This window comes from Dermochelys coriacea, chromosome 5 (genome assembly GCF_009764565.3).
Source record: "Dermochelys coriacea isolate rDerCor1 chromosome 5, rDerCor1.pri.v4, whole genome shotgun sequence".
NCBI classification, from domain to species: Eukaryota; Metazoa; Chordata; order Testudines; family Dermochelyidae; genus Dermochelys; species Dermochelys coriacea.
The window spans coordinates 2847515-2868277 of NC_050072.1; the positions used below are offsets into that span (position 1 = coordinate 2847515).

General features: G+C 64.7%; 1 protein-coding gene across 8 annotated transcripts in view; it reads right to left on the reverse strand.

Moving 5' to 3' along the window:
• Window positions 1-1560: 1560 nt before the first annotated feature.
• IL11RA (interleukin 11 receptor subunit alpha) overlaps window positions 1561-20763 on the reverse strand; it is a 70810-nt gene continuing 51607 nt past the window's right edge. For 3 of the 8 annotated variants that reach the window (XM_038403750.2, XM_038403751.2, XM_043515215.1), the window contains exons 2-12: window positions 15248-15347; window positions 13397-13457; window positions 12763-12929; window positions 12279-12393; window positions 7669-7701; window positions 6127-6293; window positions 5561-5866; window positions 5054-5149; window positions 4413-4512; window positions 2735-2817; window positions 1561-2128 (exon numbers count right to left, since the gene is read on the reverse strand). In XM_038403750.2, the coding sequence (XP_038259678.1) occupies window positions 2112-2128; window positions 2735-2817; window positions 4413-4512; window positions 5054-5149; window positions 5561-5866; window positions 6127-6293; window positions 7669-7701; window positions 12279-12393; window positions 12763-12929; window positions 13397-13457; window positions 15248-15347 (1245 nt within the window). In that variant the 3' untranslated portion in view covers window positions 1561-2111. The remainder of the gene's footprint in view (window positions 2129-2734; window positions 2818-4412; window positions 4513-5053; window positions 5150-5560; window positions 5867-6126; window positions 6294-7668; window positions 7702-12278; window positions 12394-12762; window positions 12930-13396; window positions 13458-15247; window positions 15348-20763) is intronic. The other 5 variants (XM_038403752.2, XM_043515216.1, XM_038403753.2 and 2 more) reach the window with 3 other exon arrangements.

Consider the following 20763-nt stretch of genomic DNA (forward strand, 5'->3'; position numbering starts at 1 on the left):
GCCAGCATGCTGGCTCTGGTCCTGGCTTTGCCCCAATTAGCTGGGGGGTGTTAACGAGTTGTAGAGCCTGAGGGTGCCCGACCCAAGGCGGCACCTAGGCACAGAGTCCCTCTAAGCACCGTGCGGATACCCTCCAGCAGTGCCGCATGCCCACTCCCAGGGTGTGCCCCAGGACGCCTCCCTGAGCATACACCCCGGCCTTCCCGGGGCGCCCACCCACCCTGCCAGGTGCTGCACCCAGCCCAGTCCTCCGCTCTCAGCACGGCCGGGCAGCCCGGACCCCTTCCAACCTCAGCAGGTGCTGGGCCAGCCAGACACTGTGCCCAGAGCCCGCACCAGGGCCCCCCCATACCCCTGAGCAGAGGGGCCCCCCAACGTGGCCTGGCACCTGGAGCGGCTGCCACCACGCACAGGGCACGAGGGGCTGCTGGAGCTGCATTGAGGAGCCGGAGGCTTGGACCAGGGGGATTCAGGAGCCCCCATGTCCCCCTTCCTGCCCCCCAGGATAACCTCAATGGAGCCCCACAATCCACAGCTCCCTCCCACACCTTCCCCCAGTCCGCCTCAGGCCTCGCTGGGGTGACCCTGCCCCACCCCTGGTCCCACTGCCTGGCTGGGTCTGCATATGGCTGCCATCTGCCTCTGCCCCACCTCGCCCTCAGCTCTCCCCAGCCCAGGGCCAGCGCCCCCTCCCACTGCACCCCCCAGCCCAGGGCCACTGCCTCCTCCTCCCTCCCCCCCCAGCCCAGGCCCAGCACCCCTCCCTCGGCACCCCCCAGCCCAGGGCCAGCGCCTCCTCCTCCCTCCCCCCCCAGCCCCGGCCCAGCACCCCTCCCTCGGCACCCCTCAGCCCAGGGCCAGCGCCTCCTCCTCCCTCCCCCCAGCTCAGTGCCAGCGCCCCTCCCGCTGCACCCCCCAGCTTGCTATCAGTGCCCCCCCATCCAGCTCACTACCACTGCCCGCTCCCCCTGCACCCCCCAGCTTGCTACCAGTGACCCCTCCCCCCCAGCCCAGGGCCAGCGCCCCCCCTCCCCTGCGCCCCCAGCTCCTCCGGCTCGTCGCCGGGCTCTCAGCTCTGGCACTTTCCATCCCATCTGGATGTGATTGTGGCCCTGGGCCGCTGGCTGCCCAGGCCGGGCTGCAGCCCCAGCCGGGTGCCAACACGTGGGAGCCATTACCTGGCGTTGGGAGAGTGGGTCCAGGCAGAACCTCTGCGGGGGGTGGGGAGGCTGCTGCTGCCACCCCTCCTCCCTGTTGCCTCCCTGCCCTGAGCCCCTCTGACTGGCAGGGGCAGCCCCATCAAACCTCCCCTGGGGGGCCCCTGGGCTGCTCCCACTACGCCGGGGCCCAGCTGTCAGGGCAAAGCAACCCCCCATGGCGCCAGGGACTCAGAGCCCCCCTCAACCCCATGGCACCTGGAACAAGCAGCGGCAGGGCTGGTGGCTGGCGGCCCCCCCTCAGGCCTCTCTTCCGGGGGGTTGAGCAATAACCAGCCCATCCCACACAGGCTCTGACCCCCAGCGGAGCTGACCCCGGCGCTGTTCAGAGAGAGCCGGCCTGGACCCTGCTGTCACAACCCCCTTTATTGGGATCCCAGGGCGCTGCCCCGAGGGGCCGGACAAGCTCCAGGGGAGGGGGTGGAGGGGCAGTCCTCCCAGCCACTGGAGGGGGGGTTCAGGGTGGGGAGGGGTCAGTGTCACCCTCACACGCCCGCCGGCACCCTCAGCCCGGCCTCCCAATGTCCTCGGATTCGCCAAGACCCCGGCCACGCGCCTGGCCTGGGTTGGGGTCCCCGGGTCCCCGTCCATGAGCCCGGGCTCCTCAGCTCTGTGGATGCCCCAGGGATGCCCCCGCCTCGCCCCCTATTGGGCGCGGATCCAGCTCAGGTCCACAGGCTGGCACCAATGGCAGCACCCAGGGCGCAGGGACGGACCATGGTACCGACCCCGTCGCCTGCCCCTGCTGCTGCAGAGGCGCAGGCAGTGCCCTCCGAGAGCTGGGCCCATCTCCCTCAGGTGCCCGCGAGTGTCTGTCCTGGGGTCCGGGCGAGGCGCTGGCAGGGGCAGGCCACACTGTCCTGGGCGGGCGGGCGGCGGTGTCTGCAGGTCCTGCTACAAGATCTGGGGCTCTGCAGAGAGGGAGAGAGAGCAAGTTGCAGGGGGAGGGGCTCAGGGAACCCCCCCACTGGTCAGCACTGCCCTACGCCCATTGTCAGCCAGAAGCGCCCTGCCCACGCAGCAGTGCCCGGCCGCTCGTCCCCCAACTCAGTGCAGAGGCTTCCCCCCGGCCTCACCCCAGCTCTTATCCACCAACCTGCTGCCCCCCGGCTGTCTGAGCCGACCGTGCGGGGGGCCCTACAGCCTTCCTCTCGGCCCTGTCTCCCTGCCCTCCTGTTCCATGCCCCCGTGCCACCGCATGCCCTCTTCACCCACACCGTCCTGACATCCCGCACATGGACGTACAAGACCCACACACTGCCCTGTCCCCACAGCCTGGTAGCCCATTGCCACCCTCTGCTAGCCTGTGCCAGTCCATGCCATGGCACACAGCGTCAATCCGTACCCACGCCCTGAGCCATGGGGTCCCATAGCACCCCGTGCAGCCCCACGCCACGCCAGCCAGTACGCTGCCCCTCCCCTTGTGCAGCCCTATGTCAGCCAGCACACTGCCCCACACCCTCCACCCAACACAGCCTCACGCTGCCCCCCTCCTCCCCGGACCCCAGGTCACTCACTGGGCAGGGCCCTCATGTGCACGGCAGCTGCCAAGAAGTCATGCTTCTTGGTCTCATCTTTGCTGGGTTTTCTCAGACGGAGCCTGGGGAAAGAGCAGAGGGTTTGGTTGCGCTCTGTGGTCTCCATGCGTTGGCCACAGCTTCAGCCAGATCCCCCGCAGCCCGGCAGGACAGATCCCCAGAGGGGACCTGGCTAGCTGGTGCAGCCCCTTGCACCTTAACCGCTTAGCAAAGATTGGTACTTGGTGCCCAAGAATGTCTCAGCTCCCCCCAGGCCCCGGGATCACTAATGAATCCAGCCCCCCCAACCCCTGGGAGTCGGGTCTAGGTGACTCTGGGGCATGGGGTGACCCTGGGGCAAATGTGGGGGGGTTCCCTTGCATGTGGGGTGACTCTGGGTGTGGGGTGACCTTGGGGCATGGGGGGGTTCCCTGGGGTGTGGGGTGACCCAGGAGAATGGGGGAGTTGCCCTGGAGTGTGGGATGACTCTGGGGCACATGGGGGGGAGGGTTTCCCTGAGGTGTGGGGTGACTCTGGGGCATGTGGGGGGTTCTCTACGGTGTGGGGCGACCCTAGGCTGTGGGGTGACTAGCAAGGAGGGGTGGCTGGAAGGAGGAGAACAGCCAGACCCCAAGCCGGGGGGCTGCACAGGCAGAGCCATGGGGCCCTGGGGCAGAGGGGTCCCACAGCCTGGACGGGATCCAGACCCATTGCCAGCTCTCACTGCGGCCTGGAGACAATTCTCCCAGCCAGGCCTGCTCTACTCACTCCAGGCTTGGCCCTGCCGAGCGCAGCAGGCTGGGGGAATGGCAGGACCCAGGCTGGGGGCGCCAGGATGCAGCCGGCTGGCAGTGGGGTGGTGACAGACATGCTCATGGGAGGACTGGGAATGGGTGCCAGGAGCGCGACTGGGCAGTGCCAGCTCAGGCTGTGTCCCCATGATGCCTGGCAGGCTCCGGCTTGAGGGGTTCCTTAGCGGTGCCACCCTCCCTTGCCACATGCCCGGGGCCTGGCATGAGTCAGTGCAAAGCCGAGAGCTCCAGCCGGAGCCCTCTGTCCGCAGCCAGCTTCCCCGCACAGCTCGGGCTTCTGCCCTCCTTCCAGCCGGGAGCTCATCCTCAGCACGCCCGCTGCTGGTGCCCTGCAGATGCTGGGATGCCAAGGGCCCTGCCCACTGGGGTGTGGGGCTTGGCTGCCGTTTTTCTCCTACACAAAAAAAACACCCAGAGACCCGGCTCGCCCGCCTGATTGCTTGTGAGCAGCCCAGGGGCTGCAAGGGCAGGAGTGAGTGAGAGGCAGCAAAGCCAGCACTGTGCCAGGGATGGGAGTGCAGGGGGCTGCGGGTCGGGAGCGAGGGGCACTGGCAGGGCTGGTGGCGGGGGCTGCAACTCACTGCTGAGCTGTGTGGAGAAGCCAGTGGATCACTGTTAACCATTTCACTGGTGATCACAGGATGCGGGACAGGGGCTGGCAGATTATCTTGTGACGAGCTGCCTACTGTATGTGGGGCACAGCTCCGTGGGGCACCACCGGCGGGTGGGGGGCACACGGCCACATCCTGTGCCTGGTTCCCACATGAGGCGACTGACTGAGCTCAGAGGGTGAGCCCAGCACCCCGGCCCCTGCCTGCCCTGTGCTGCCAAAGGGCCTGTCCCAGCCGCACTTGTGGGGCACCTACCAGACTGCGATGGTGATGCCCAGAACCAGAGCCAGGATGAAGAAAGAGAAGATCCCGAGCGATATCAGGATGGCGACCTTCTCCATGGGGTCGCTGCGATCTGCGGGGACAGACAGACGGACGTCACTGCCAGGGGATGCCCACAGCTCTCGGGGCACCCCACTGGCTCCACCACACCACACAGCGAGGACTAGGCAGGTAGGTTAGCGCCACCCCCTCCTGCCCCTGCCATGTTCACCAGGAGCACCCAGTTGCCTGGCCTTTGGTAAAGAGGCAGGTGCTCCATTCACGGGAACAGCATACAGGCAGCTCTTTCCGTGCCATGCTGACTGCCATTCATTCTGCCAAGCCCAGCTGCCCCATTGCAAACCTTGCCCCCTCCCCGCAGTTCCCCCTGCTCTGGGCAGCTCCTCACCCAGAGAAGGGGGCCAGTCTGTATGCTGTCTTGCTGCCCCTGGGCACCTCAGTCCGTGCGGGGTGAGTGTGGGCACAGTGCCCGGCCAGGCACAGGGCGGCCATGCTTCCACCTGCCAGGCGCTGCCCGCTGCACTGGCTGGGCAGGGACCTGGCCCTCCGCCTCCACCACAGGCCCCAGTCGCCTTCCCTGGCTCCCCTGCCAGTGCTACGAAGGGGCCGCTCACCGATGGGCTCAGGGTTGGGGGCCAGAGATGGCATCTCGGCCGGGCTCTCTAGGCCGGCGTTGGTGATGGCTTCGTCGCCTGGCGTCACGGTCAGGCCTGCAATCGATGGCAGGAGAGAGGCTGGTTACTTGGGGCAGGGGCCACATCCAGTGCCACAGGACGGGGGCTGTGCCAGGCCACGGGAGAGCCGGGCGGGGCATGCGCCAGGCTAGGGGAGAGTTGGGCAGGGGTCATAGAATCATAGACTATCAGGTTGGAAGGGACCTCAGGAGGTATCTAGTCCAACCCCCTGCTCAAAGCAGGAGCAACCCCAGCTAAATCATCCCAGGATAAATCATCCCGCACCAGGCTGCGGGGAGAGCAGGGTGGGGTTTGCAAGACCTTCACAGTGAGAAGCGCTGGCCCAGGAGAAGCTCTGGAGACTGGCCCCCGGCAGAGTCCCCAGAGATGCCTTCCTGCCCCATCCCCGCAGCCCTGGCCCTGGGCGCCCCGGCTGCCCCTCCTCACCTGGCCCGGGTGTGGCCCGTGCCTCGGCACTCCACTCGCTCCAGTTGCCGGCGTCCAGGAAGTCCTTGGCGCCAACCTGCACCACGTGCTCCAGGCCGGAGAAGGCGTCGGTGATGACTTCAGAGAGGTTCACGGTCTCCACCATGGACCAGGAGCCGTGCGCGACGGGCCGGTACTGGAGCCGAAACTTCAACTGGAAATGCGGCTGCTTGGGCCAGGAGGCTGGGTACTGCCAGCGAACCCGCAGCCGCCGCGGGGCCGACGGGACCGGCTCCACCACCAGGCCTTCCGGAGGATCCGGCTTAACTGGACGGGGACAGACATGGGCAGCACCGTGAGCCCACACTGCTGGGCTGCTGCCTTCCAAGGGCTCCTCTGGGGGCTCTATACAGGGTGGGGAGCGGCTCAGCCGCAGGGCAGGAGAGGACCCCAGAGCCCTCAGCCCAGTTCGCCACAGCCCCTAGGCTTGGCCTGAATTGGCCCCTTGCTGGCAGCCGCAGCCCAGGGCAGGCTGGGCCATAGGGAAGGCCCTGCTTGATGCCCATGGGGTGGGGGCCGGCACTCACTGATGGCCTGCATGGTGACGTCGAGCAGCCGGAAGCTGGAGCCCAGTGGGTTCACCTCGGTGACGTTCAGCCGGTAGGAGCTCCAGAACTCACACTTGTGCACGCTGCAGGTGTGCGGGCGTCCGGGGTCCTGCACGCACGGCCCCACCTGACTAGTCTGGGTCCTGCTGACGAGAGCACAGGGCAGTCGGTGCCAGGTTGCCGAGCCAGAGCTGTTTTGCAGGGTGAAAAGCTCCCGCCCACACAGCAAACACAGCCAGGGCGGGGTGCCAAGGCACCTGACCCATGGCCCCCAAGTGCCACGCAGCTGCGACCTTGGCCAGGCCAGTCCTTCAGCGCAGGCTGGGACAGGGTTTGAATGGCAAACCAGGAAAGCTGGGGGTGTCTGTGTCCCAACTGCCCCCAAAGAGCAGGCACAGGGGGCCCCTTTGTACTAAAGCACTGTGCCAGCCAGTCTAGATGGGCATGCGCCAGGTAACCCCCTGCACTGCCAAACACACAGACTTTTGCTCACCATGTGATCCCCAAGCCCCTCATGCAAAGCTGTGCTGGGAGCCACGCAGGCACCTGGGTGTGGGCACACCCCTGTGAGGGGCTGGCCCATGCATGCAGGCCCGTGCACGGCACACTCACAGGCAGGTCTGTGCAAATCCTGCGTCAGGCCCCGCATGCATACGGCCCGTGCACTGACAGCCACAGCCTAGGCATGGTCTAGGGCCTGAATACACAAGCCCTGCAGAGCAGCTGGCCCGGGAGCTGCAGCCGGTGAAGAGCAGCAAAGGGAAGGCAGGTCACTGAGGCCATGGTGCCAGGCCCCTTTTCTTCCTGTGACAGGAAGGTGGGGCGCCAGGGCCGGGTGGGGATTCCCCATGGCGTTGTTCTCGCGCGTTGGCATGACAGGAAACGGGCCAGGATGTTTATCGGGCTGGAAACTCCCGCGGGGGCTGCAGGATGACGCGTAGGGGCCGGATTGGGGGCACTGGGCCTTGGGCAGCGTGCTGACGGGCTCCGGCTGAAAGGCAGGGACCCGGCTCCGCTGGCCAGACATGGCGGGCCAGGGGTGAGCGGCTGGGGCGGGGCTGGCTCAGTGCCTGGGAGAGGCTGTCAGCTGTGGGCAGAGCTGGGTCCCCTGGCAAGGGGCTGCCCAGGCTGCCGTGGGTCCAGGACTGGGGGCAGGTCTCGGAGTCCCTGGCCAGGGGCTGGGACGGGGGGAGGGGGAAACTGGCCCCAATAGGTGCTGCTTGGACAGCTCCGGAGACTCCAGCCCCTTCTCCCCCCAGAGTGGGCAGTGCCAGGCAAGTTCCCCCGCCTAGGACGGGGGTTCGGGCCCGGCCTCACTGCGGACGAGCCGGCTAATTCTGCTTGAGCCATGCCAGGCTGGGCACTGGGCATCACGGTGGGTGTTGTGCTGTGGATTCAGGGGGCCCCAGCAAGCACCGCAGGGCCCCTGGCACAGTGCCAGCCATCCTGGGGCCAGGGCACCCTCAGGCAGGCAGGGTCCAGGCCTGGGCTGTAGCGGGTAGGGAAGGAGCCGGGTCCTACCTCCATTTCTCACCGTCCATCAGCAATTTCTTCCTGGTCGTGGAGAGAAACGGGAAGGCAGCCAGTGAGTCTCGGGGCCCAGGATGGGGCTTTGGAAACGTGCCAGCAAACCCGGCCGGGGGGCCGGGCCCCGGGGGCAGAGGCAGGGCACCGCTGGCTGCACGGCCGTCACTGGCCCTGGCTCCCAGGCACATTTCCAAACCCAGCCTGAGAGACACGTTGGGGGTCGCAGGCAGGGGCTGGAGAGAAGCCCCGGGCACTGCAGGGAGGCTGAATGGATTCAGCAGGGGGAGCTCCCCCCTCGGAGCCAATGCAGGTGCCCAGGCTGCACTGTGGCACTAGGGGGCGCTGTGCCGCTGGCTGCATCCCTCGCACACCCGGGTCACGAGCGCTCCTCGGCTGGGAGCTCGGCACCGATAGTGCATCACGCGATTTATGAAGTGCCAGGCCATAGGGTCTGTGCCAGGGTTAGGCCGCAGGCTCCTCGGGCGGAGCAGCAGCAATGCGAGCAGATGTCAGCACCAGGATCCCAGGCGGGACCCAGCGGGTGGAGAGGATCCCGCTTGGTCTCTTGTCCGTTCCTGGGAACAAGCCGCAGTTTGTCACTTCCTGGCCTAACCGGCGGCGTGGAGCTGCCCCGTGCTGACAACAGCTGCTGTGCTCCACCCCAGAGGTGGCTGCATGTCAGTGCTGAGGGAAGCACACATGCAACCCTTTGCAAAGTGCCCGGGCGTGAAGAGGAATGAGTGTCCCAAACGCAGCCTGCTGGCGCCTCCTTGCCCCCTCGTCACCCGACAGCCCTGCCCCGGCCCCAACCCTGAGTCATGTAACACGTCCACACGCCCCGGTGCAAGTCTGGGAATCCTGGGAGCATCCCCACCAGGGGTAGACCCTGCCGGGCATGGCCCCCGTGCAATGCACTGGCCCGGGCTGTCTGGCTGCTAGTGGTGGCGGCTGGCGACCACCCATGAAGGGTCGCACAGGGGCTTGTGCTTCCCAGGGTGAGCCCCGGCCATGCTCTGTGTCTGTCTGCAGCCAGCGGTTCACGCACTACGGAGGTTAGCCTGCAGGAGCCGCCCCCCAAGGGGGATTCTGCCCCTGCCCAGGGGATGGGGTTGGGTGATTTCACCTTCCTCTGGCGTCCATGGAACCCGCTCTCCGCCCAGAGCTAGGCACTGACCCTGTGCCCAAAGGGGGGCCTGGAAGTGAGGGGGAAGGGCCGGAGCCCTGCACCAACTCTCTCCAGCTTCACAGGGACCAGCAGCTTCCTTCCTCCCGCGGCAGCGTGGGGAGCCGAGCCCAGCCTCGCCTCCGAGGGCAAATCCTCCTTCCCAGAGCACTGGACACGGCCCTGGGGCAGGAGCAGCTGGAAGATCCAGCCAGGAGACTCTTCCCATCACAGGCCACCCACAGGGAAGGACGGGATGACAGCTTCCCTAGCCAGGTGGCTCGGACACCGGGTCCAGCTCTCCTCTCTGTGGTGGGGATCGGCTCCCCCGGGGCGGAATCGGGCCCCTGCAGCAGCCTAACCAGGGGACAAGGGCCCTGATTTTGCACTGGTGTAACTTGAGAGCCGCTCCCCTGACTCCAGTGCCGGGCCCCTGTCGAGCCCCCAAATTCTCTGTCCCCACTTGTCCCCAACACCTCCCCACAGAGGTGACAGGCCCCTGGCTGAGGCAGCTGCTCTATTCCCCCGGGGGTTCAGCTGTGTCCCTCACACAGCCCTGAGGATCTCCCCACCCCGGCTGAGACCCTGCTCCCGGCCTCCCAGAGCGGCTGCTCTTCGGGAACCTGCCCGGCGCCCCGTTCCTCGCTGAATCTGCTCTGGGGCGGCACTTCCCAACCCCACCAGGTGTGGGAGCAAACAGCTCCGAGCCGGTCCCCAGACCCCGGATACACACACAGCATCCTGCTCTCCTGCGCCCTGCCTCGCATTACACCCCCCGGGAGGTTCAGCGGACAGGGGGCTGCTCCAGGAGCTCTAGTCCCACTCTGCCTCCAACACCCTGTGCCACGCAGCGTGCCTCAGTTTCCCCCTCTGCAGAATTGGGCTAATGCGCTCAACCTTCCTGTGGCCAGTGCGTTGAAACTGAGGGATGGACGCACTCCCCTTGTCGCGCTGCCTGGAGTGGGGCCCTGCTCGCCTTGGCCCCTGAGTGCAGAGCCAGGCCCACGAGGAAAGCGATCAGCATGACTGCACTACACAGGCCCCCAAAGGCCCCGGGCGGGATCGGGCCCTGGCTGTGCTGGGGGTTGCCCGTACCCAAGGCTCAGCCCAGCCCCAGGGAGCTCCCACCCTGTGGGTGGCTACACGGTGAGCTGGGGGCAGTTCCCAGGTGAGCAGATGTATCCCCACTAGCTCTAACTGGGCCAGGGCGCTAATAACTTGGTGTGGCTGCACAGCCAGGGTGCTGGGCGGGGGCGAGGTGCCCCCAATATGTGCCCCTCGGAGACTCTAGGCACACGCCCGGCAGTGGGGCAAGCAATGCGGTTAGTGCCCTGGCCCGCTCCCAGCTAGCACGGGTATGGCTCCTTGAGCCAGGGACCTCCCACCCCGCTCACAGCACGACGTGTCCTCAGAAGCCGAGCGTCTCTGGGCAGGTGGGGCCGGAGGGGGCCGGGAACCAACCCCACAAGTCAGTGATTCCAGGCCAGAGACAGGCCGAAGCTCCCTGGTGGGTGCAGAGAGACGGGCTCTGAACACAGGGGGCCTGGCAGCAGAACCTGCAAAACAATCAACGGCTGGACACGTTCTCTGCCCCAGAAACAGACGCTGGGTCCCCACATCTTACAGGGGATCAGGAAGGTGCCCCAGTCAGCACCAGCTAATCACCCGGGAAAATGGCCTCCTCCATTTCTGCACAGCTCTGCTAGGGACTCCTCAGGGGTTATGTCCCACACAGACCCATCTCTCCAGCTCTCCATCCACCCCTCAACACTCTCCATCCATCTCTCTACCCATCCATCCCGACACACGCCCATCTACCTAGCTATCCATCCATCCATCCATCCATCCATCCCCCTTCTCTCTCCACCCATGCACTCACCCACCCGTCCCCAGCCACACCCATCTATCTACAGTGGACGAGAAGCTGGATATGAGTCAACAGTGCGCCCTTGTTGCCAAGAAGGCCAATGGCATTTTGGGCTGTATAAGTAGGGGCATTGCCAGCAGACCAAGGGATGTGATCGTTCCCCTCTATTCGGCACTGGTGAGACCTCATCTGGAGTACTGTGTCCAGTTTTGGGCCCCCCACTACTGGGGCTGGGGCACATGACTTACAAGGAGAGGCTGAGGGAACTGGAGTTATTTAGTCTGCAGAAGAGAAGAGTGAGGGGGGATTTGATAGCAGCCTTCAACTACCTGAATGGGGGGCTCCAAAGAGGATGGAGCTCGGCTATTCTCAGTGGTGGCAGATGACAGAACATGGAGTAACGGTCTCAAGTTGCAGTGGGGGAGTTTTAGGTTGGATATTAGGAAAAACTTTTTCACTAGGAGGGTGCTGAAGCCCTGGAATGGGTTCCCTAGGGAGGTGGTGGAATCTCCTTCCTTCGAAGTTTTCAAGGTCAGGCTTGACAAAGCCCTGGCTGGGATGATTTAGTTGGGGATTGGTCCTGCTTTGAGCAGGGGGTTGGACTAGATGACCTCCTGGAGTCCCTCCCAACCCTGATATTCTGTAAGTCTATCTGATCCGTTTCTATCTAATGACTTCATTCACACACGAGCAGACAGAGACACTCGGCCACTCCCTGGCAGCTGGCTTTGCCTTTTCCAACACTCCTGGTGCTTTCCGTCCTCGCTTCCAAACCGATCCCTGTGCAGATTTCACCCCCGCCCCCAGCGGTTTGCCTGGGGAGCGCTCCGCTCGCCCGGCCAGCATTCCATGGGGTGGGGTGATGGCGCTGGGCCGTAGACAGGGCCTTCCCAGCTCCGACTTCCACCGCCGCCAGCAGCCGCCCCAGGCCGGATTTCTGCCTCGTTAAAGCTGGGCTCCGGGCACGGGACTGAAGTGGCTCCAGGGCACCTGGCCACGAACGCCCAGCTCTGGGGTTGTTTTAACTGAAGGAAAATGGGTTCCTCAAGCACGCGCCCCACAGCAAGCCAGTGGCAGCCCCCAGAAAACGCTGCTTGACCTGTTTTAATAAGCAGGGCTGGGTTCAAAGACCCACTGTTGGATAACTGAGAGCTCTGTGATCATGAAAAACACGGTTCTCTTATTTCCTTTCATCCGAGCAGACCCCAAAGCACTTCCTGAGGCTGAGACAGGCAGCAAACTTCAGTCACTCTGATCTCAGCCCACCTGCAAACCCAGCCCACCCTCCCGGGGATGAGAAGCTTCCAGCAAAACCCAGAGTCATTCATCAACAATACTTTTATGGCCCCATCTCATTTTCATAAACAAGGTTGGACTCTCCATCTCCCCTGAAACGCAGCCAAGTCTGGGGTGGAACGCAGTGCGTAGGAACGCTACGCAGCGCTTGAGGCCAGGACGTGACAAGGAATCCCGTCTGCAGGGAGAACTAAAGGTGTTCCTCGAGCTGAGGCCACCGTGGCTAACACCCCAAAGCGAGTGGCATCCCCTGCCCCCGCACACATGGCCCAGCCCTACCGGTAGGTGGTGATGTATCTGGTGGGGAGGAACGTCTCCACGCTGGGTGTCCAGGAACAGGAGAAATTCTCGTAGTCAGAAGCTCGGCAGGTGACAGATGGGATCCCAGGCAGGTCTGGTGCCGGAGGGGAGGAGACGTTTAGGGGACTCTCCAGGGGCCCCCAGCAAACCAGAGAGCCTCCTGCCCCGACACCCTGGGCTTTCAGCTGCAAGGGGGCGCTGGGTTGGGTACCAATGTCCCCGATGGAGCCAAGGGCGCCCATGGGGGGCTGTGTGAAGGGATGGGGGGTGCTGCCCACTGAGGCCTATCCCCTGGCCACGGAGCAGGCAGCCCACGCCCGGCACAACTGGCCTCCCGGTAGTGTGGAAAGCAGCACGTTCACCCCAGTGACAAGCGGGTCCAGTCAGGTCCCAGAAGAGGCATCCCCGTGCCCAGCCCTGCCCCTACCCAGCCCCCCAGTGCCCCGCATGGGAGGTGACTTACAGCCCAGCCGGAGGGAGACGGAGCAGAGGAGCTGCCCGGTCCCGTCATGGCAGCTGTAGTCTCCTCCCGCAGCAAGCTCGGCCTGTGGCAGCAGCAGGTCGCCGTCCCGCAGGATGCAGCCCTCTGGGAGCGCGGCCGCCCCGTCCCGCCACCACTCCACCCCCGAGCTGGGGACAAGAGGCCGGGCATTCGGTTAGCAAGAGAGAGAGGGCCTGGCTCCTGGCACTGCCACGTCCAGACCCAGCAGGGCTGGTGTGTGAGCACAGGAATAGCCGGGGCTGCAGGTCAGGTGTGAGGGGCCCTGGCAGAGCTGTGGGATGGGGATTCAGGGCTGGGCTAGCAGGGGGCTTCGGGTTGGGAGCGAGGGGCACTGGCAGAGCTGTGGGGTGGGGACCGAGGGCTGGGACAGCAGGGGGCTGTGGTCGGGAGTGAGGGGCACTGGCAGAGCTGTGGGGTGGGGACCGAGGGCTGGGACAGCAGGGGGCTGTGGGTCGGGAGTGAGGGGCACTGGCAGAGCTGTGGGTCGGGGTCTCCCCCTCCACGCCTCCTGCTCGGAGCTGGGTCCGTTCCAGCCCTGATGTGAGCAGAACCAGAACCAAAACCGGGCACCCTCCCCTGCCCAGTGGGGACCTACCGTCCGGGGGCGCCAGCACACGACAGGACGACGTCCGCTCCCACCTGGCCGTACTGCACACCTGGAACGGGCACAGAGCAGGTGCATGAGCAGGTGCCGCAGGGGGCAGGAGCTTCAGTTCCTGGGGCTGAGCACCGCAAAGGGCCCGCGGACATGGACACGGACACAGGGTCCACGCCCAGCATCCAGCAACTCCGGGGTACCTGGGAGCAGCCCCCTGGGTGTGTGACCGGCCGGGGCGAGCAGGGAGAAGGGCTGGACTCAGCCGTGGCTAACACAGCGACTCCCAGCAGGGACGACACCCTGGAGACCAAGGCCGCGGGGCCCCAGTGCCTGTGCTGGGCATGGGGAGCCCCAGGGCAGCCAGGGTTCTCTTTGCCCCTGGCACACGGGAACGGGAGGAGCCGGGGGTGGGGGTTTGCTCCAAACCTTCGGAGCTGCCCCCGGGACCCCTTCCCAACCCCCCCCCGGCCAGAGCACAGCTCTCCCCCAGGGATCCCCTGCCCTGGGACCCCTTCCCAACCCCCAGAGAACCTGGAGATCCCCTACCCCAGAAACTCTTCCCACCCCCCCCCAGAGCACAGCCCCTCACCTGGGGATCCCCTGCCCCGGGAACCCTTCCCATCCCCCCCAGAGCACAGCCCCCCACCAGGGGATCCCCTGCCCCGGGAACCCTTCCCAACCCCCAGAGCACCTGGGGATCCCCTGCCCCGGGACACCTTCCCAACCCCCAGAGCACCTGGGGATCCCCTGCCCCGGGAACCCTTCCCATCCCCCCCAAAGCACAGCCCCTCACCTGAGGATCCCCTGCCCCGGGAACCCTTCTCATCCCCCCCCAGGGCACAGCCCCCCGCCAGGGGATCACCTGCCCCGGGAACCCTTCCCAACCCCCCCACCGAGAGCACAGTCCCTGACCTGGGGATCCCCTGCCCCAGGGCCCCATCCCAACCTCCCCCCCACAGAGCACAGTCCCCGACCTGGGGATCCCCTGCCCCGGGACCCCTTCCAAACCCCCACCCCAAGCACAGCCCTTCACCTGGGGGCCCTCCACCTGAGGATCCCCTGCCCCAGGAACCCTTCACAGCCCCCCCAGAGCACAGCCCCCCCACGTGGGGATCCCCTGCCCCGGGACAGGTCTCCTCTCCCACATCCCACCCCCACCCCAACATGGCTACTTACAAACGTGGAACTGAAGGGGCCCCAAAAGCAAATGACACCGGCCAGAGCTGGCAACCTCCACGAGAGGGGCCTGGCCAGGAGAGCCAAGCAGGGGGGCTGGGATCAACAGAGCTGGGTGGGGAGTGGGTCTGTGCTTGGAACAGCAGGGGCTGTGGGTCGGGATTGAGGGGCAACGGCAGAGCGGCGGGGGGAGGTGGGGGGGAGGAAAGGTGCCGGGAGCTGGGATAACAGGAGGCTGCAGGTCAGGACTGAGGGGCACCGGCAGAGCTGGGCAGGAGGAAAGGGGAGGCCCAGGGCTGGGATAACAGGGGGCTGTGGGTCGGGATTGAGGGGCACCGTTGGAGCTGGTACAGAAGAGAGGATGAACTGTCGGGTTATTTAACCTGAAAGCAGGATCAGGCTGGGCCCCCCGGCAGCCTGGCTATTGCTGGGAGGTTCACAAGGGTGGATGCTCTGAGCAGGTTTCTCATCCTGGCTCTGATCCTGACTCGTTCCAGAGCCGGGAGGAAATTCACCGTGCCTCAGTTTCCCCACGTGTAAACTGGGGAAGGTCCAACTGAGCCCCCACCCAGGGGCCTGGGAGGGCCAGTGCCGTGCTGTGTTTGGCTTGCATGGCTGGTACGAGCCACAGGGCCACTCAGGGCACAGCAACTGAGCCTTCCTCCTCCTCACCTTCCTCGCGCCAGCCTTCCCCTGAAGTGACAGAGGTGGACACCAGGGCTGCAGCCAGAAGCACCATCACGCTTCTGAGGCCTGGGGTGGGAGTGCACATCTGTGGGGAGAGAAAACACCCCGTTACTCCCCACGCTGGGCTCCAGCAATCGCTGGCCAAGAACGGGGCTCGGCTGGCCAGGGCTGCCTTCCCCAGAGCCCCCTCCCTGCAAGAAACAGAGCCCCACGCTGAGCCAGGGGCCCCAGGGCTTCCCTGTGCATCAGATCAGTCCTGGGGAAATCAAATAGAGGGCAGCAGGCAAAGATGGGCGCGCACACACACACCCACACTCACACCCACACACACCCCCCAGCCAGCCAGGAAGGGCTCCATCGCCAGTGGCTGGCCAGGCCCGGCTGGCTCAGAGTGGCAGGGTCACCCCTTGTGCCTGTCCCATGCTGGCCGGGGCACCAGGGGCATGGGGCAGAGCAGGAGCTGGGGGTACAAGGGGGGCCGACCAGCAGTGTGGCCAGCAAGTCGCAAGGCAGGTATGCAGGGGAGAAGGAGATGCTGGAGAGGGCTGTGGCTGAAGCAGTCACGTGGATAACGGGTCCCTCACATCTCTCCATCAGCCCCGCAAGGGAGCTGGCTTATGGAGCCGCGACTGGAGAGGGTAACGACAGGTCTCTGGGCTGCTTCTGGCTGGCACCCTCAGTGTCCCCATCCCTGGTGGGACACTGCGCCGGTCCCAGCAGGGGTCCCGCAGGCAGAGGTGGGGAGGGCGAGACCGCGCCCGGGGGTGTCTGAGCCAGTGGGGATGGGGACACTGTCCTGCAGGATGCTGGGGAGGGGAGAGTGGGGCGTGGGGGGGTGGGCCCAGCCCTGGGGCCACGCTCATGCCCTGCCTTCCTGCGCTCTGTAGTCACCCCACCACCGGGGCTGGGTCCGACACACTTGGGCCACCAGCAACCAGCCAGCCCTGAGCTCAGCCTCTGCCCCGGATGGGGCATGAGGATGGAAGACTTCCTGCCCGGCCGTGGGACCTTGCGGGAGCTGCTCCTGAGGTGAGGGTCCCGTCACCAGCCTGTGGCTTGCTCCAGGGAAGGGGCTGGTGTGAGGGGCCCCGGTTCCCTACAGAGCCGCGATGGAGGGACAGAGCGAGCGGGGCCTCCGGCTCCCGCAGGCGGGGAAGGATAGAGCCACACAGAGCCCTGGCCCCTGCCCCTCCCTGCCCACCCGAGCACGGGGAACGCGGCCAGCCGGGTGCCACGGTGGGAGAGCCCTGCAGAGACGTGCCGTATCTGGGGCCAGAGCAGCCCGGGCACAGACGCCACGGCCCTCACTGCTGCATGGCTCCCTCTCATGCTGCGATGCCGCACCCCCAGCCAGGAGCGCGGCATGCCACAGACCCCCACCGTGGCTCTGGCCAATGCCACCCATGTGCCATGGAGCCGTTCAGCTCGCGGCCCGGCCCCCGCAGCCCCTCTTTCAGGACACATATCTCTGCGGAGCACTGTGGGGGGGGGAACAGGGCTCGGGGAGGCCCCCCGTCCTCCTGGGGAGGGGACTGAGCCATCTGGGTCAGCTCAACTCCAGGGACAAGCCACCCAGCATGGGCCTTCTTGGCACCGTGTCTGAGGATAAGGAGGTGCCGCCCAGCTCCTAACTCCCTTGGGTTTCAGGGACAGTTTGGAGCCTAAACCCCTCTGAGGATCTGGGCCTGAGTGTCCAGCTGCTGTGGGCAATATAGACAATAAGGGCCCAGCCATGGAACCGCCCCCAGCCTGGGGTTAGTCTGGCCCAGCTCCCCTAGGCAGAGCTCATGGCTCCCCGCCCCAAGGGACAGAGCACCCAGCTGCCTCCTCCGTGGCCGGTCGCTTCTCCCCCCAGTCTCCTGGGTGAACCCCCCCGCAGAGGGTCAGGACAAGCCCCCACCATCCCCGCAGCACACATCCTGTACCGCTGCTCCTTGCCCCGGGAAGAATTCCCCCTGTGCCACCTGCACACTAGGGCCAAACCCTGGGACAGGCACATCTTGCCCGGGCAGACGCAGGGGGCACATGGTCAGGCTGGCAGCGGAGACCCCATGAGACCAAAGCGGCCCCTGGGCCGGGGCCCGTAAAGGACGTTGCTCGGTAACCCTGTGAAATAACCGGCGGAGGTGCCCGTCTCGCCACAGGTCGGAGGCTGGAGGGTGCTGGCACCCGGGAGGGGTGCTGCGCCTTGCCCGGGGAAAAAGGTCTAGTTCACGTGGCCAGGCAAGGAGATGTGACTCCAACCACAAAGGCCACGGCCATAACACCAGGCTTGTGCTAGGATCCTGAGAAACCGAAGACCCAAACCTGGTGCATTGGGAACCAAGCCTAATGGGGGGACCAAACGAACGGCACCCCCCATGCCTCTTGGGGGCCTCGAAAAGAGGTGGGCGGAGCCGGCTGAAAGACGAGAGAAGGGGAAGGAGCGAGGTTCACCATCCCGGCTCCCACCCCAGCTGCCTCAGGGACCAGGCCCCTTCTTTGCCCTAGTTGTGACCGGAGCGAGCCAGAGCAAGGGACCATCACCACCTCCAGCTAAATCCCACGTGCGCCCTCTCCTTGTGTGTCCATCCCCCCTTCCGCCCCCCCACGTCTTGCTCCGATCCCTCGTCTGCCTCGGGCTAACGAGTATCTGCCTTAGCCGGCCACGGCTGTGTCGGTGAGCCGGTGAGCAGAGAGGCCGCTGAAGGCCAAGCCGTAGGAAGGCTGTGCCGGTACTAGTTGCCGGGTCTCGGTGTGGCTGGTCAGACCCTGCGCTGGGCCCTGTGCCCAGCAGTGGGGTCACAAGGCCAGAGACGGACGCTGCAGACTCTCTCCGGGCTGTTCTTTTCTCTCCTCTTTTGGGTGTGTTTGTCTGGGTCCAGAAAACGGGATCCAGCCCATCTCAACTAACTTCTCCATTGCCCAGAAGGGCAGCTAGCACCGTCAGATACCAACCAAGAGCCGGCCAGACCAGGGGCTTTCCTGCTACATGCCCTCCAGCTCGAGGGAAAGGGAACAAGGCGGCTGTTAGAACGAAAGCCGGACTCAATCCTTTACAATTCAGATGCTGTCCCTGCTTTTCCTTCTTTTCTCTCTCTCTGGGAAAAGGTTCAAACAGCGCCTCTCAGACCTCAGGGGTTCAGGAGCCAAATTAGTGATCAGCATTCCCCAAACCAGCCTAGCGTGATTTCACCGTTTCATTTACTCCAGTGCTGTAGATTCAGATTCACACAGTAAGGTGGGGAAAAGAGAGATTATTCTCACTGCATATAAGGACGTTAATAACTTAACTGGTTAATAACATAGTACAAGCTTCCTGATTGACTAATAACTTAGCTCGGTTAATAATGAAATCGCTTTAACATCACGTGCTGAAAAGAGCCGCAGGAGATGCACTAAAGAGCCACTTGCAGCTCACGGGCTGCGGCTGGAGCCTCGCTGGGGTAAGCAGCTGTTTCGGGGCGTTTGCCAAGGTGCTCAGCAGGCCGAGCTGGGTTTTCCAAGCCCTGGGCCATGTCTGACGCTGTTTGGTCCCGGACAGTTTCAGGGCACGTTACTCCTTTTGATTCTCTGCGCCCATCGACCCGCTACCGCACTAACAGGTCACTCACCGCCAGCGTCTCCTAGGGCATCGCGATCCAGAGGCTAGCCATCCGCAGCCAGCTGGGCCCTGCCTGACCCACGCGGGGCTGCCGAGGGGAAGTGGTTGGAGCCCCAGGGCGGTGGAGGGCTTGGAAGAGACTCTGGCTTGGCTCTGGCCCTGTATGGCTCTGCGTGGGTTTCTGGCTCTCCTTGCCACCCGGGCGCGGGCAGAAGGGGAGCAAGGAGCCATGCAGCAATTGGCAGCTCAAGTGTCTTTCCTGGCCCAGCCCCCATCTGCCACGTGAGGAGAGCAGCCCAAATGCATTCCTGTTCACCACACACGGAACATGTGTGTTGAGAATATGTTGTCACGTGAGTTAATCCAACCCAGGCGAGATGTCCCCGCTTCCCGCCGCGAGCCAGGCTTCTGGCTGCCTCGGGCAGGGCTCATGGAGAGGCTCCAGGCAGACACAGCAATGAGCTCCCCACACGGCAGCTGGCTCGGAAGGATGCCTAGTGGGCAGAGCACTGGCCTGGGCATCAGGAGACTTGGGCTCCATACCTCAGACCTGTCCCCGCCCCTGGGCCTCTGATTGCCCTCCCGCCCTGTGTCTGTCCCGTCTGTTTAGACCGGGAACTGAGCAGGGACTTTCTCGCTCTGTTTCTGTGCAGCACCCAGGCCCGGCTTTCAGCTCCATAATATACAAATATTGCCCCCGTGCAGATCAGCTCAGGGGAGGGAGGAGAGGGCTCCTGGTACACACTGTGCTCCGGTATGGTGAGAAAGTCTGTTTATTGTCAGAGCCGGCAGCGGGGGCAATCCAGCGGGTTGCGAGTTCCCTGCCAGGCCGCTCTGGGGTGTGCAAGGGGCAAAGGTCAGTCACCGGGAGGGAGGAGGTAGAGGCTGCCCAGGGTTGGCAAAAGCTGCACTGAATTAAAGTCTCTCTCTGGAACTTGGCCGGCTGCCCTGGCTGGCTGTAACTCCCAGGCCGTGAACAATGCAAGCGGCGCAGGGCCCGTGACTCACGCCGGGAGCCCAGGGAATTGGTGTGCTGGCTGAGCGCAGGACACCCAGCTGACCATGCATAGGCCACTCCACAGCGCTTAGTGGGAAACAGGAACCGTGCGCCAGGAGCCCCGGCTGCCATTAACCCTTTGGCCAGGCCGTTACACAGAAGTGTCTGCGATCCGGGGGGGCGGGAGGGGTGTCCCTGAAGAGCGTACTGGATGGGGAGATCTTTTCGAGCAAGAGGGGAGTGCAGATGACACTTCAGTTATGGGGCCTGTAGTTTATTATCGGTGGTGCGGTCCTGCCCTGGACGGCCAGCCACGAACCAGGACCCCAGGGTGCCAGGCACTGTGCACAGACCAGTATCTAGAAATGGGTACTGTTTGTTCTTACAAGTTGTGCCGCTTGATCCAGGCGCCCATCCTGTGCCAGACAGACAGGCCTGGATTTCTTAGTATTAATACGTCCCCTGCAATAGCAGCCAGAGGCACTGATCAGCCCAAACTCCTCCCTCGGTGCAGGATCCAGACTGGGGCCACCGAAAGGCGGCAACATGCAAACAGGACTGGAGGACGCAATCCCGCTAGGATCTTGCTTTGCAGTCCTGGCACAGCAGGTTGGCAGGGGCAGCCAGGGGGGGAGGGAAGGGGGAATTAAAAAAAGATGTGACTGGCGTGTTTTGCACTAATGTGGTTTTGTTTCTCTGGCATCTGTTCTTGCCTGGCTCGTCTGTTTCAGTTTTGAGCTGTGGGGGAAGGGGGGACCGTGGCTGTGTGTTCATAGGGCACCTGGCTTGTGTGTATTGTGTTTGTACAGCACCTGGCTTCACGCCTCATGGGGGCCTATGACTGCGATTGCAGTACAAGGAATGAGTGTTATAATTAGACAGTCAGGGTCATTTCATGACAATCACACACCTCCTGCGTGC